The 13,069-nt window shown below is 38.9% G+C and overlaps 1 protein-coding gene across 2 annotated transcripts in view; it reads right to left on the bottom strand.

Moving 5' to 3' along the window:
• Nucleotides 1-811: 811 nt before the first annotated feature.
• LOC110452973 (microtubule-actin cross-linking factor 1-like) overlaps nt 812-13,069 on the bottom strand; it is a 50,336-nt gene continuing 38,078 nt past the window's right edge. Inside the window, exons 3-10 of one of the 2 annotated variants that reach the window (XM_021501752.1) lie at nt 12,624-12,787; nt 6,803-12,581; nt 6,309-6,455; nt 5,520-5,695; nt 4,866-5,019; nt 4,324-4,390; nt 3,892-3,946; nt 812-2,547 (exon numbers count right to left, since the gene is read on the bottom strand). In XM_021501752.1, coding sequence (XP_021357427.1) covers nt 2,415-2,547; nt 3,892-3,946; nt 4,324-4,390; nt 4,866-5,019; nt 5,520-5,695; nt 6,309-6,455; nt 6,803-12,581; nt 12,624-12,787 — 6,675 coding nt within the window. In that variant the 3' untranslated portion in view covers nt 812-2,414. Of the gene's footprint in view, nt 2,548-3,891; nt 3,947-4,323; nt 4,391-4,865; nt 5,020-5,519; nt 5,696-6,308; nt 6,456-6,802; nt 12,788-13,069 lie in introns of both variants that reach the window. The other variant, XM_021501753.1, reaches the window with a different exon arrangement.

Genomic DNA, 13,069 nt, shown 5'->3' with positions numbered 1-13,069 from the left:
GAAATTTAAGCTGAGGGAAAAATCCTAGTTAGGATAATTAGATGAACTATTTAGGATCCACTGTACATGGAGGTAAGGCAATGTATCTCATACATTCACTAAATTTTTATTTTCTTTATTCATTACAAAAAAAAATCATACTCAAGAATCAAGCATTACACCTTATGCATGATACATATAACACACATGAAACACTGCAACAAAAATGTGGGCTTATAAAGTGCAGCTCATTTGAATTACAGGTTTGTATAATATTAATACTTTATCATTATCATTACAACTAATTTTCATCAAATTAGAAAAGAATAATCTCATATTTTGACCAAATATTTAGATTATTCACTTCATTAAAACAATAACAGGACATTATATCACAAACTTTCAAATGTCAATCTGCTCCATTATTTTCAAGCAATTTGGTAACTTAGAATTTTATTTCAAACATTTTGTTAACCTTGAATCTGATATCTATTTCAAAGTAAAAATGGAAAATTTATTCAATGATGGATTGATCTACTCCACGTTTGAATTCCTGGATTCTTGAATGATACATTCCATAATCTATAATACTTGTTAGATAATAAAACAAAAGAAACCAATAATTCTAATTTAAAATTAATATAAGAATACCTGTCAAGTATTTTAGAATGAACATTCTTTAACCTGACAAGACAACTAATAGAAATACAATATCCTCGTCACTCGATCACAACGATGCTCATTCAAACACAATGCATACTTATTATACATCTCTAAGCACCAAATAATTATCATCTATTAAATGGCCAGGATTTACTAAAGGAACAGTAAACTAAAAAAAAAAATGGAACTTCACACCTATTGAAATTTCTTGGCGTCTTTTTTCTTGGCGTCTTTTTCAATGAAATAAAACAATGTGAATAACACAGTGGTAAGAATCTTCAACAAGTGCTTCAAATAAAATACTAATGTGCACCGATACTTTTGTAACCATTTCTTTTTCTTTTTTAACAATCCAATACTATGTACAGTAATCCAATAATTCTTAAACAGTTTAACTCAACAGAAAAATCAATTATATTTACATCAAATATTGGACAATCGTAACATCTTCAACAAAAAACATCTTCAACAGAAAAACAAGAAAGTACACAACACAAGCAACTTGAGGCTGTGACCTTTCTTAAATAAATTATGTACACCTCGAAAGAGGTCTCTGAACAGAGGTGGTCTCTTAATGTAAATATACAGTACACTGCTTAATGGGGATATGACAACAATGGTCTCTTTAGAGGGAGAGGATTGCTTTATAAGGGTGTGCGTGTACGTGGTCTCTCGCGGAGATTCAACTAGACATGGATCCCAGTCACAGGACAAAAATTGGACATACCATAAATACAACTATATATGTTTACATGACTGTACATGTAACATCACAAGGAAATTCTAATTTCATAGAGATATCACATTCACAAGTCTTCCAATATGGCAAACCAGACTTAATTGGGAAATACTACTTAATAGTACTTCATAAATTTATACATATTACATTACAATGAAATGAACTATAAGACGCTTTTTTAAAAATGATTTCTGATATGGAATGCATAGAGTTTTGAATTAACACACTGCATTGTCCTATAATAATGAGGTCTGTACGCTGCTGCGACACTTTACGCACAAAAAGACAAATACGTCCCCAAAATTGCTGGCAGATTCAGCGGAGACCAAGATAACAGTATAGATTATAATCCCACTGTAGTTTAATATTTACACTAGTTTTTGCTGTCTAAGCTATTTCAGAACCATCACGATTGATCAATAATGAAAATATTCATTCTATAACAACAAAATAAATCTACAATTGTGCCCATGCACAATATCGTCAAAAGATTACAGAGATTCTTTAACAGGATGAAATGAGCTGAATAAAATTCGATTTATTTTGTGACAGGATCTCTTCATTTTTAACGTTAATATTGACACCAGCAAATATATACAAATAAACATTAAATAAATAACATGATAATCTGATATTACTTTAAGTGAAGGTTTGGATGAAAAAAATATTCCCCATAGGAAAATATTTAAAATATCTATCATCAAAAATGCTTACACGCAAAAACATGTAGTTTTACATTATATGAACCAAATAAATATAGAACATATTCATTTTTGTACAGTATCCATCCACTTGTTGAGGTGGTTGGTGGATGTTGTCAGCCTCTCTAGGTTGATGGACGATGTTGTCAGCCTCTCAGGGTTGACGGACGATGTTGTCAGCCTCTCAGGGTTGACGGACGATGTTGTCAGCCTCTCGGGGTTGACGGACGATGTTGTCAGCCTCTCAGGGTTGATGGACGATGTTGTCAGCCTCTCGGGGTTGACGAACAACGTTGTCAGCCTCTCAGGGTTGACGGACGACGTTGTCAGCCTTACAAAAATCCAAAGACACAGGCGAGCATGAAGACGTGGATGAGAATGAAGTAACCCCAAATCATCGTGCGTATCCCCGGTCGTATCCTCATGGCGCGGTTCAGCTGGCGGCTGGAAAGGCATAAGTATTCCCTGTAGTAAGAGTAAATGTAGGGAAGGGTATACATACAGCGTGCACCATGCAGCTCGAGTCTTGTTAGCACAGCAAAAAGGCCTTACACTCTACAGCCGAACATTGATATAATACCCCTTTTCTTCCTTTTCTACCTTTCCTAACAGGGGCATCCCCTCGATTCATCGCCAAATCCAATTTCAACACGCAAAATTTTATGGGACAAGGGTTGTAAACTTTATTTATTTTACCACAATTATGAAACAAGTTATTTCAAATTATATTAATCACTCTTGCTGGCCAGGATGTTAGCGTGCGGAGGGTCCTTAATTTGGAATGAAAATCAGAGTAACCGGAGAAAACCAACGTAAATTTATCGACGATATTCAATTATGCTTCTTAATAGTTATAAATATTTTTTACTCTAAAGCCAGTTGTGTTTATAAACAAAATTATTATATCAAACAAAGGAAGATTATCAATATAGCAGACACAGGTAATTACCTACCAGGTACTGAGGTTGTTTATCGTATATAAATATCAAATGGTGCAAAGGGCCTGCATTTCTCACTGTCTGAGATATGTTAATTCCTTCACTCCTGATATTTCATAATGAACTATTCCAACCTTTGAATTGGAAGAGTTCAAATTGTGTCTTCAGGGGTGAATGGTTTAATTGAATGAAAAAGAAGATGATACATGTACCAGAAAGGGGAACTATTTGGAAACGTTATCAATGCTAGGGTTGTGTTTGATTAACGCCTGCTTTACAGAAAACAGACATTGATGAAGCTACAGATAAAAACATTGACATTCTACTCTCTACAACCTCAAGCAGCACACAGAAGATCTAGGGAATGTTTACCAGCAGCTATAGCCTTGACCTGAGCTAATGTGCAACCCATGGACAAAGTTAAAAGGCTGAGAAGCTAGCAGCATGCATGTGAACTTTAAGTTTTGACCCTAGTAGCATGCCAGTAAACTCTGACCTTTAACCTTTCATCAATGATCTCGGTACGTATATGACTAACTTTCACATCAAATATTCTCTTAAACCCATTTGTGCAAGCATTCTTGTTTTTGCAGCTTAAACCTCTTTTTCTTAAATAAAGTAAATCAAAACAGAAAGTGAAGAGAGCATAATTTTGAAATGAAAAATTTTCATATGTGAAATTAGTTTTGAAAGTTCATGTTTAAACTTCGAAAAGTTGAAAACAAACAAAACTTTGAAAATGTCCACCAAAAAGGCAAATTAAAAGATAAGTATGATGACAGGTAATTGCTATTTCTATCTACCATCTAAATCTTCTGCCCTGCAGTGTTCATCTTTTATCCCTCTGAGTCTGTCAGAAAACAACACTTACCGTTGTACTCGTAACCAACGCTGCACCCTGCTAAAGTAACCGGACCCATGCCGCACTGAAGCAAAGAAATCCAAACACGTCAAAACTGGAGATCAGCAAATACACTATAACAGTTTAAACCATAGCTGAGAAATGAGGTGCCCTTTGACAGTTTTTCCAAAGTCACCAGTTACCAGTTCTTCATCTGGTAGGTGAGTTTTTTTTTTATTTTTTTTATTACAAACCATAAATATTCTTACCACTTTTTTTATTATTCTTACCACTTTTTTTATTTTAAAGAAAATTGTGACATTTAAAATATCAAGATGACCTTTTCACATACATGTGAATTAATAATGATTAAGATATAACAGCTTGGTCTCACATATATCTAGTCTAACCCACTTATAATGATTTCTAAATTTTTGAGATTTTGAATATTGAGTGATTTACTCAGCATGGGACTGTGTTCCCTAATCCTGGCCAGGTCCTCGTCCTCGTCACCGATGTCCAGCTGGAACTGAAACAGACAGTGACTGTTACAAATAGTACAGTGAAAAGGATATGTAACTCTATGGCTGACATGCTGAAACAGGTATAATCATTAAGATCTATTTAGGAATAGTATCTCACAAATAGAGGCTCACACAATTTTGAAATGCTCGTTATTAGCAATCACGGAATCTAGGGGCTAAAAGAACAGACAAATACTTCTATATTCCACCAATTCAAAGTATTTGTGGTTATGCCGCTGGATTATGCCAATATTTCAACTTGCAATGAAACCTGCCTTTTCTGACAACCTACGGGGCACAACATGTAGGTGAGATTGGACAGGAATTTGGAATACCTCAGTCTTATATAATAGTTTTCATCAGAAATAGGATAACAGCATTATGATGGATTAGACAGGATGTCAGAATATTCAGTGGTCAGATTAGACAAGTTTCACCCTATAAAGAAAATTAAATCCTGAATGTCCCTTGAAACAGTACCTCCTTAGGGTCTCCAGCCTTCCGTAACAGCTCCTGGCTAGCCGCCAAAGCCTCCTCCATTTGTATCCGAGTGTCTCGCTCACCAGTCAGTGTCCTCTCCAGCCGACCGGTCAGCTCCTGATACTGGACACAGGCCAGTTCAACCTCACCAAGTCTACAACACACAAACAAACATGATATTTGTCTCCCCTTAGTACAGTTTTAAAAGTATAAACTCAAAACTCTGCAATTGAGGCAGATATAGTATTACAGTAGTATGCAGTTTCATAATCATATCTTTCAGGGAACCTCAAACCTTCAACGGAACTGTTTTTTTCGTTATTTTTAAAAATATTTTTCCAACAAAAATTTGAAGGTATCAGCAGATTTTACGCAAATAGATTTACTAGTTTCATTTCCATGCTGCTATTCAAACTGCGTTTTAATTTTAAACTGCACTTTTCCTTGTCAAAAGCATCTATAAACTAATGTTAAAGGTCAGACTTAATTGGCATGGAGCTATGGTTAAAGTTTACAAGCATGCTGCCAGATCAAGTTTTACAGATTTCCATTGTGTCTGTATGATCTAGCTAGAACCATCAGAATTCACAATACATTATTATTAATGGATAAATATATATATTGCTGTTCCTTGATCTCTAAGAGTCCAATTACCTGTTCTTTATCCTTGACAATTCACCCGCTTCAATGGTGACCATTGGTTTTTCATCATCAACAATCTTGACCTCTACAGTGTCGTTGACCTCTGATTTGACCTCGGCCTCTGGAGGCTGAGGGGTTGAAGCTTTGTGAATGGCCTCCGAAACATTCTTCTTTTCCGTCTCCATTAACTGAATTAAGACAGTTAAAGATAACAATGAAATACATCATAATACATTGAAGTAAATCTTGTAAGTAATGTATCAAATCATCATCAGCAAGACTGTGTTACATATCTTTTAGAAGCTTCTAAAATCGTTTTTAGACATTTCTAAAAATCACCAATGAATATAAAACATTTTTTAAACAATTCAAAAAACCATCAATATAAATTTTACATCACTATTAAAATCACAAAACTGAATCAAACATTTTTTAAGACACTTGTAAAAAACACCAACATCAGTTTTTTGCACTTTCAAAAAATCCTTAAGACCTTAAGGAGGTGTGCTTCCTCCCACAATTTACCTGTGCTTTTGTTTAAAAGAGTTATCTCCCTCAAATATCTATTATCAAGAATAACTTGAGTGTTACTTACACATGCAATGTTGTGTAAATTTTGAAATATCTGATCAATAAATATTTACTATTCATCAAAAAATATTTAACAGGTTTCTTGAGTGGAACATTATGTATAGAAGGTGCTTATAATCTAAGGTAGCTTATATCCTTAAATCTTTAATAACGAGGCCTTTTAAACATTCTCCATCCTCTACACCCTCCCCTATAAGGTTTTGTACTAACCTTAGCCTGTGTCACCATGTGGGCCTGGTAAAGGACACGGTATTCCTCTTGAAGTCCCTTTAGTTGTGTCTCACGCTCCCTCAGACCCTTGGACAGGTGGCCCAACTGTTTGTTTAGGTAGCCACGATCCTCCGCTAACTGGCTAACCTGTTGGTCAATAATTCAACTTGAGTTGGTAATTGAAATTATAGGCATGCGTAGAAAGTTTCATGTAAATCAGAGTATTCTACTTTTAGTCTTGTCAACCTTGCTTCACAAAACCAGGAAAATCACTATTAATTCCTTGAGGTATACTAGTAGCCTCCCATTAGTAGGAAATAAATATCTACACATTTATGATATGAAAAAAAATAATTCTGGAATTCAAAACAAACATCATGTGAAGCATGAAAATGCTGAAAAATGTCTCGATGGTTGAAAAAGAAATCTGTAGCTCACAAGAGAATCAGTTACTTTCAACAAAGGTGTACAAGACCGTGACTTTATATACTGACCTGCATAGCAAGCTGTTGACAGCGACTGTCCCTCTGTTGCAGCCGATGCACAAACTGGTTGACCTCTTTCTGAGCCTGGTTTTTCTGTGTGATGGCGATGTTGAACTGCTCCTGCAGTTTCTTGTACTCGTTCTGGAACTTGTTGGTGTTCTCCCCACTTCCCTTAGAAATGCCGAGCTGTGCTCTGATTGTGTTGTTGTCGAAGACTAAGGTTTGGTTGTCGCCTTCCAGTTTCAGGACCTCTTGGTTCAGTCCAGCGCTCTCGTCAGACAGACCCTGACACTGGCTTTCCAGCTGCTGTATGCGTTTTGTGAGACTTTCCCTCTCCCGTCCATAGTGGTCCCGCTCCTCCCGGACGTAGCTGAGGTCCTTGTCAGCCTCCGAGCTTGTTTGCAGTCGTTGGTGTAGCTCCTCGATCTGCCGAGCCATGTTACTGTTGTCGGACAAGACCTTGTTGTACTTGTCGATGTTGCTTTGGTATTCGGCCTCCAATTTATCAAACATCTGTGCTTTGGGTGTCATCTGTAGCAACTTCTCCTGCAGGCTGTTGTTTTCAGCAGCCACCTCATTTAGGTCCTCAAGTAGTGACTCCTCTCTCTCCTCCAACTCTTTGAATGCCTCCTTCAGTTTTCCCAGCTCCTCTGCACTATCCTGTGGCCTTGCAGCCATTGTTCCTTGGGAATGCTCTGCTTGCACCAGAACCTCCTGGACAACCATAGGTTCATGGATAGCTCTGGGAACCTCCTTTACCAGGCTACCCGACTGCTTCAAGTCATACAGTTCTGTGTCTAACTTCTGTTTCTCAGTCAGAGCTTTGGTGTAGTTAGCTTTCATTGCCTTGTAGTCATCTTCCATGGCATCGTACAAATCTGCTTTGAATTTTGAAGCCAGCATCTTTTGTGTAACATTATCGTTCTCAGACATGGCCTCATTTAATTCTTCCATCACCGAGTCATATTTCTCCTCCATTTCCTCTAGTCTTTGCCTAAGGTCCTCCCCGTCGGTATTGTCATGGCCGACAGACGCTAGTTCGAGAACCTGTTGCTCCAACTTGCTGCACTTCTCTTCCAAGGCTTTCACATTATCAGACTGAGATTGATCTAACTCTTCTGCACCAGAATGGGGTTTCTCTGATAATACCTTGTTATATTTGTCCTTCATAGATTTATATTCCTCCTCCATTGCGTCGTACAATTCTACTTTCAGTTTCCACTGTGCCACGTTGAGCTTCAGTTCGTCGTTTTCTGTATTGGCCTCGTTGAGATCCTCCATCAGGGAATCGTACTTCTCCTCCAGATCCTCACACTCCTCAATCTTCCTCTTCAGTTTATTGTCATAGTCTTCATCCTTGATTCGCCACTCGCTGGAGGCATTGTTCTGGTTCTCTCCCATTGATTGAGCTTGTAGAGACATCTGACTAGCCTGTTCTGACAGACTGTCTCTCTCTCTGGTCACTTTGTTCAGCTCTGCCTTGGTCAGGTCCAGCTCTGTCTGGATGCTGCTTAACTCTTCCTCTGCTGCTGTGAGCTCCTCAATTTTCCAGTTCAGGCCATCGTTCTTGTCGCTCAGAAGTTTGACTTTTTCTCTCAAGCTCATCACCTCATCCTCCGACACTCCAGAATGTTGAACCTGTTGTTGTTTTACTGATTCTATCTCTTCCTTCAGGGTCTTCTTTTCCTTCCTCTCTGCTATTAAGTCCTCCTGTAGTCCATCCATTTCTTCTGCTATTTCATCCTTTTCTGTTTCCAGTGATTTAACTTTCTCTTTCAGGCTTGGAACCTCTTCCACTTCTATTTTCAGATCTTCAATTTTCTCTTTCAGAGTTTGAATCTCTTTAACTGAACTGTCAGAGGGTTGGGCAGAATTCTGACTTTTCTCCTCGGACTGCCGTAACGCGATGGTAGCCTTTTCCTTCTCCCGAGCTAACTTTTGGTTGGTTTCTTTCATGTTCTCGAGGATTTCCTGATATGTCTTGTTCTCACTTTCCAAAGAATCACACAGTGACACGCTATCTCTTAACTGTCTCTCAGCATCGCTCGCCTTTTGCTGCGTTGTTTCGAAGTTTGATTCCATTGCTGTCAATGCAGACTGCAAAGACTCACTGTTTTTCTGTAATTCATCGCCTTCTGTCTGCAGCCTTTCATTGATGTTCTCCAATGATTTGAGTTCCGTTAGATATTTCTCTTTTTCCTTCTCTGAAGTTCTATACATTTCATCCTTCTCTGTCTGGACTGTAGCCATCTGTGTCCTGACATTGTCGAGCTCCAGCATGACAGACTGGTTTTCCTTGGTCAAAGACTCCAAAGACATGACAGTGTCTTGACTCCTAGTTCGCTCCTGTGTCAAGGACATTTGAAGGTCACTCATGGCCTTCTCCATGTTTTCCTTATCCAGCTGATGTGTCTGGTTCTTTTCCACTTCCTCATGTAAACTATGTGACAATCTAGCCAAGTCCTGCTGCAGCTTCGTCATTTCCTCATCTTTCTCCGACGACAGTTTCGATTGTGATAGTTCTTCCCTCAGTTGACTCACTTCTGTCTGCAGAGTGTCATTTTTAGTTTTGAAAGCCTTTAATTTCAGCAGCATCTTCTCGCTCTTTGATTCCATAACTTGGAGATTATTTGTTATCCTGTCATGGTTTTTCTGCAGTTCAGCATATTTCTCCTTCAAGTCCGCTAGTTCCTTAATGCCTTCGTCACCAGTGGAACTTGTCTCCAGTGGAGCCGACTGTTTTAATGGTTGTACATGCTCTTTCTCAATAGTATCCCCCCAGTCGCCCCATCCATCCTCGTTATCTGGGGAGTCACTGATTTGGACTTCAGCATTAGGATCTTTCTGGATAGTTGACAAACATGACAGTTTCTCTTGTAACTGGTTGTTCTCATCGCTGACTGACTCCAATTTTGTCAAAATTTGTGCAAATCTGCTTTGAGTTTCATCCAATTCATCAGACTTTTCTGACAATTCTTTGCCAAGTCGGTCTTTTGCTTTCCTTTGCTGCATGGCGTCCTCATTGATTTGGTTAAACTCTAGCTCCAACTTTTCATAACTTTCCTTCTGCTCCAGCAAATTGTCCTTCAGAATTTGAAGCTCTGACGAAAGTTGAGATTTCTCAAGTTCTAATTCTTGTAATGATGATCTAACTTGCTGGGATTCATTACCTAAATCTGATAACATAGAAAGTTCTTTCATCAAGGACTCCTTTTCAATGTGAAGATTATCAACTTGTTTTGACAGACTTCCCATTTCTAGCTCTACAGACTTCATTTGATTCTCTAAATGTTCCTTTTCTTTCTCCACAGATTGAAGATTTCTCAACTGAGTTTCCATTTTGGTACAATCTCCTTGTATTGCTGTCAGCTGATTGGTCAGTTGCGAGTTTTCTTCTTGAAGCAGAGACAACTGATTGGTTAACTGTAAGTTGTCCTTGTCCAAGGATGCGATTCTGTTTGTCAGGTCTGTGTGCTCAGTTTCAAGTTTTTCGGTTTGTTGTCCTAATTTTGATCTAAGTTCATCCTGTAGACAAGTGTTCTGCTGTTCCAGTACATCTTGTTGCACTGTGAACTCCTGTAGAGAAGCATTCTGTGTTTCCAGAGTGTCTTGCTGAGAAGTGATCTGCTGAGCTAACATCTGGTGCTGGGTCTGTAGTTGGACAACCTCTGCAGCCTGTGTGTCTATGACGGCCCTGATACACGCCAGAACATCCTCCATGGTAGAAGCACTGCTTGCTCTGTCTGTGACTATTGGGTGGACACTTTTAACATTAGTGTAAACAGATGTCATTGCTTGGTCCTTGTTTTCCAAATCTGTTGATAACTGCACTATTTTCTGACTCGCCATTTCCAGTTCCTGTGATATTCGGTCCAGATCCTCTTTTGTCTGTCCTTCCTCCTTAACGAATGTCTGTCTTTCCTCCTCCAATTGTCCCTTCTCCTGACCTAGTTCCACGACCCTGCTTTCCAGTGTTTTCACTGACTCACATTTCTCACGGATTTCATCTTGTAGTGACTGTAGTAGTGACTCGAGATTCGTCACATGAGAATTCTGTTCGTTCAGCTTTGCATCCCGTTCTTCCAAAAATTCCTCACAGTGTTGAAGTTTCTGTGAAATGTTTTCTATTGTTTGTTTCTGATCATTAATCATATCCTGAAGATTCTGCACAACGGTTGCTGATTGAGTGTCATTGTCATGGGCGACTTCCTGTAGCTTAGATGAGAATTCTAGCACCTGGGTCTGAAGCATTTCACAAAGGCTTTCCTTTTCCTCCAGGGCGTTGCCGTAAGTCCTCGCCATGTCCTGTACAGAAACAAGCTCTGCCTCCAAGTCTTTCCTCTTTGCCTCTGCCTGGACACACTGATCCACAGCACCATCAAGCTTCTCTTGTAGTTCTGAACACAAGCTTTCCTTTTGTTCGTATGAATTAGAATATTCACTTACTGTCCTATCCAGATCCTTTCTGCTCCGTTGTAATTGCTCATTCTCTAGAACATACTTTGAAAGTTCCTCCTGCATAGCAGTGAATTCATCTTGCATCATAACAATTTGGTCATCTTTTGTTTTCAGCTCTCTCTCCCCTGCAGCAGTCGACTCTGTAAGGCTTTGAATCTTCTCCTGTAACTGGTGGGAGAATTCTGCATGCGCCGTTAGCTGACTTTCGAGTTCACCGATACGTTCCTGATCCCCTGTATTTACAGAGCCCTCAACAACACTGGATCCCTCTTCACTTGTACCTTCAACCTGTTTACCTGCAGCTTCTAGTTTTGCTGTTAATTCGTCCTTGGCCTTGTTAGCCTGTTGGAGTTGGTACTTGAGTTTCTTGGCTGTTGCTAGGGCTTTCTTGAACTGGAGTTCCTTATCTGCTGCGGTTTTCTTCATGTCCTCCAACTCACCCTCTTTGGCAACAACCCGAGCTTGCAGGTCTTCCCACTTTTCTTCCAAGCTTGTCATTTGAGATAACTTTTCTTCCATGCTCTCCATTAGTGTCAATCTTTCTTCCATTTCCTGTAGATTACCCAAAAGCGATTCTATTTTTAGCTGCTTTTCCTGCCACTGTTGCGTTGTGTGTTCCAGCTGAAGACTCAGATTCTCTCTCTCCTTGGAGAATTCCTCCTGTAACTTTCCTAACTCTTGTTTGGAACTCTCCAGTTCGAGTCCTGTCTGTTGTAACTGTTCCTGCAGCAGTCTTTTGATTTGAGATTCACTCTCTGTCTGCTGCTGAAGAATTTCCAGATCTGACCTCAATTCTCTCTCGATGTCTCTCATTCTGTCAAGTTCCTGACTTTGAGATGTCAGATCAGTGTTGAGTCTTTCAACAGTCTGGACTAATTCTGTCTCGGTATCTGAAGCTCCAGCTTTTAAACTTTCCAAAGTTGCAGTGACAGTTTCTAGAGAACCCTTCAGACGATCAGCCTCAGTGTTCCAGTAACGACCTTCCTCTTGTGCTTGAGCCAGAGCTGTGTGTTGTTCTGCGCTGACCTTTTCTAAGTCTGTTACTTTAGATAAGTTGCTCAGTAAATCACCTTGAGATCTTTCTAGTTCTGATTGTGATTTTTCCTGCTCTGATTTTGACCTTTCCAACTCCGACCTTGACTCCTCCAACTCTTTGTGTGACCTTTCTAACTCTGACCTTGACTCCTCCAATTCTGTGTGTGACCTTTCTAACTCTGACCTTGACTCCTCCAATTCTTTGTGTGACCTTTCTAACTCTGACCTTGACTCCTTCAATCCTGTGTGTGACCTTTCTAACTCTGACCTTGACTCCTCCAATTCTGTGTGTGACCTTTCTAACTCTGACCTTGACTCCTCCAGTTCTGTGTGTGACCTTTCCAACTCTGACCGTAATTTCTGGGATTCTGAGTTTGACTTCTCCAATTCTGACCTTGATTTATCCAGATCTTCCTCCATTTTATCCATGTCTGTCTGCAGCCGGCTTGCAGCTTCTGCATATGTCTGGATCTGAACGTTCAACTCCTCCAGGTGTGAGTTCTGAAATTGAGAAAATATCTGCTTTAATAAAAAGTATAAATCAGCTACAATCTTAATCAATTATTATATTTGTTAGTTCTATAAACTACTACTGATCATTGATAAAATTGATAGAGTTTGAAAAAGAATTAAATATTTATTATCAGGATTTTCGATGAAAAGCAATTATTGTCCTTTTTATTCATAATTTAATGTCTTTAATTATAGAATTTATTGCAAATTCTAAATAATAACATTTGAGTATGTATTTTCACTTTTCAGACAGAAGCAATGTTTGTAAAT

This window comes from Mizuhopecten yessoensis, unplaced genomic scaffold (genome assembly GCF_002113885.1).
Source record: "Mizuhopecten yessoensis strain PY_sf001 unplaced genomic scaffold, ASM211388v2 scaffold7021, whole genome shotgun sequence".
In the NCBI taxonomy this organism is placed as follows: Eukaryota; Metazoa; Mollusca; class Bivalvia; order Pectinida; family Pectinidae; genus Mizuhopecten; species Mizuhopecten yessoensis.
The sequence above is the reverse complement of the archived record's forward strand: the minus strand, read 5'-3'. Positions and strand labels throughout refer to the sequence as shown.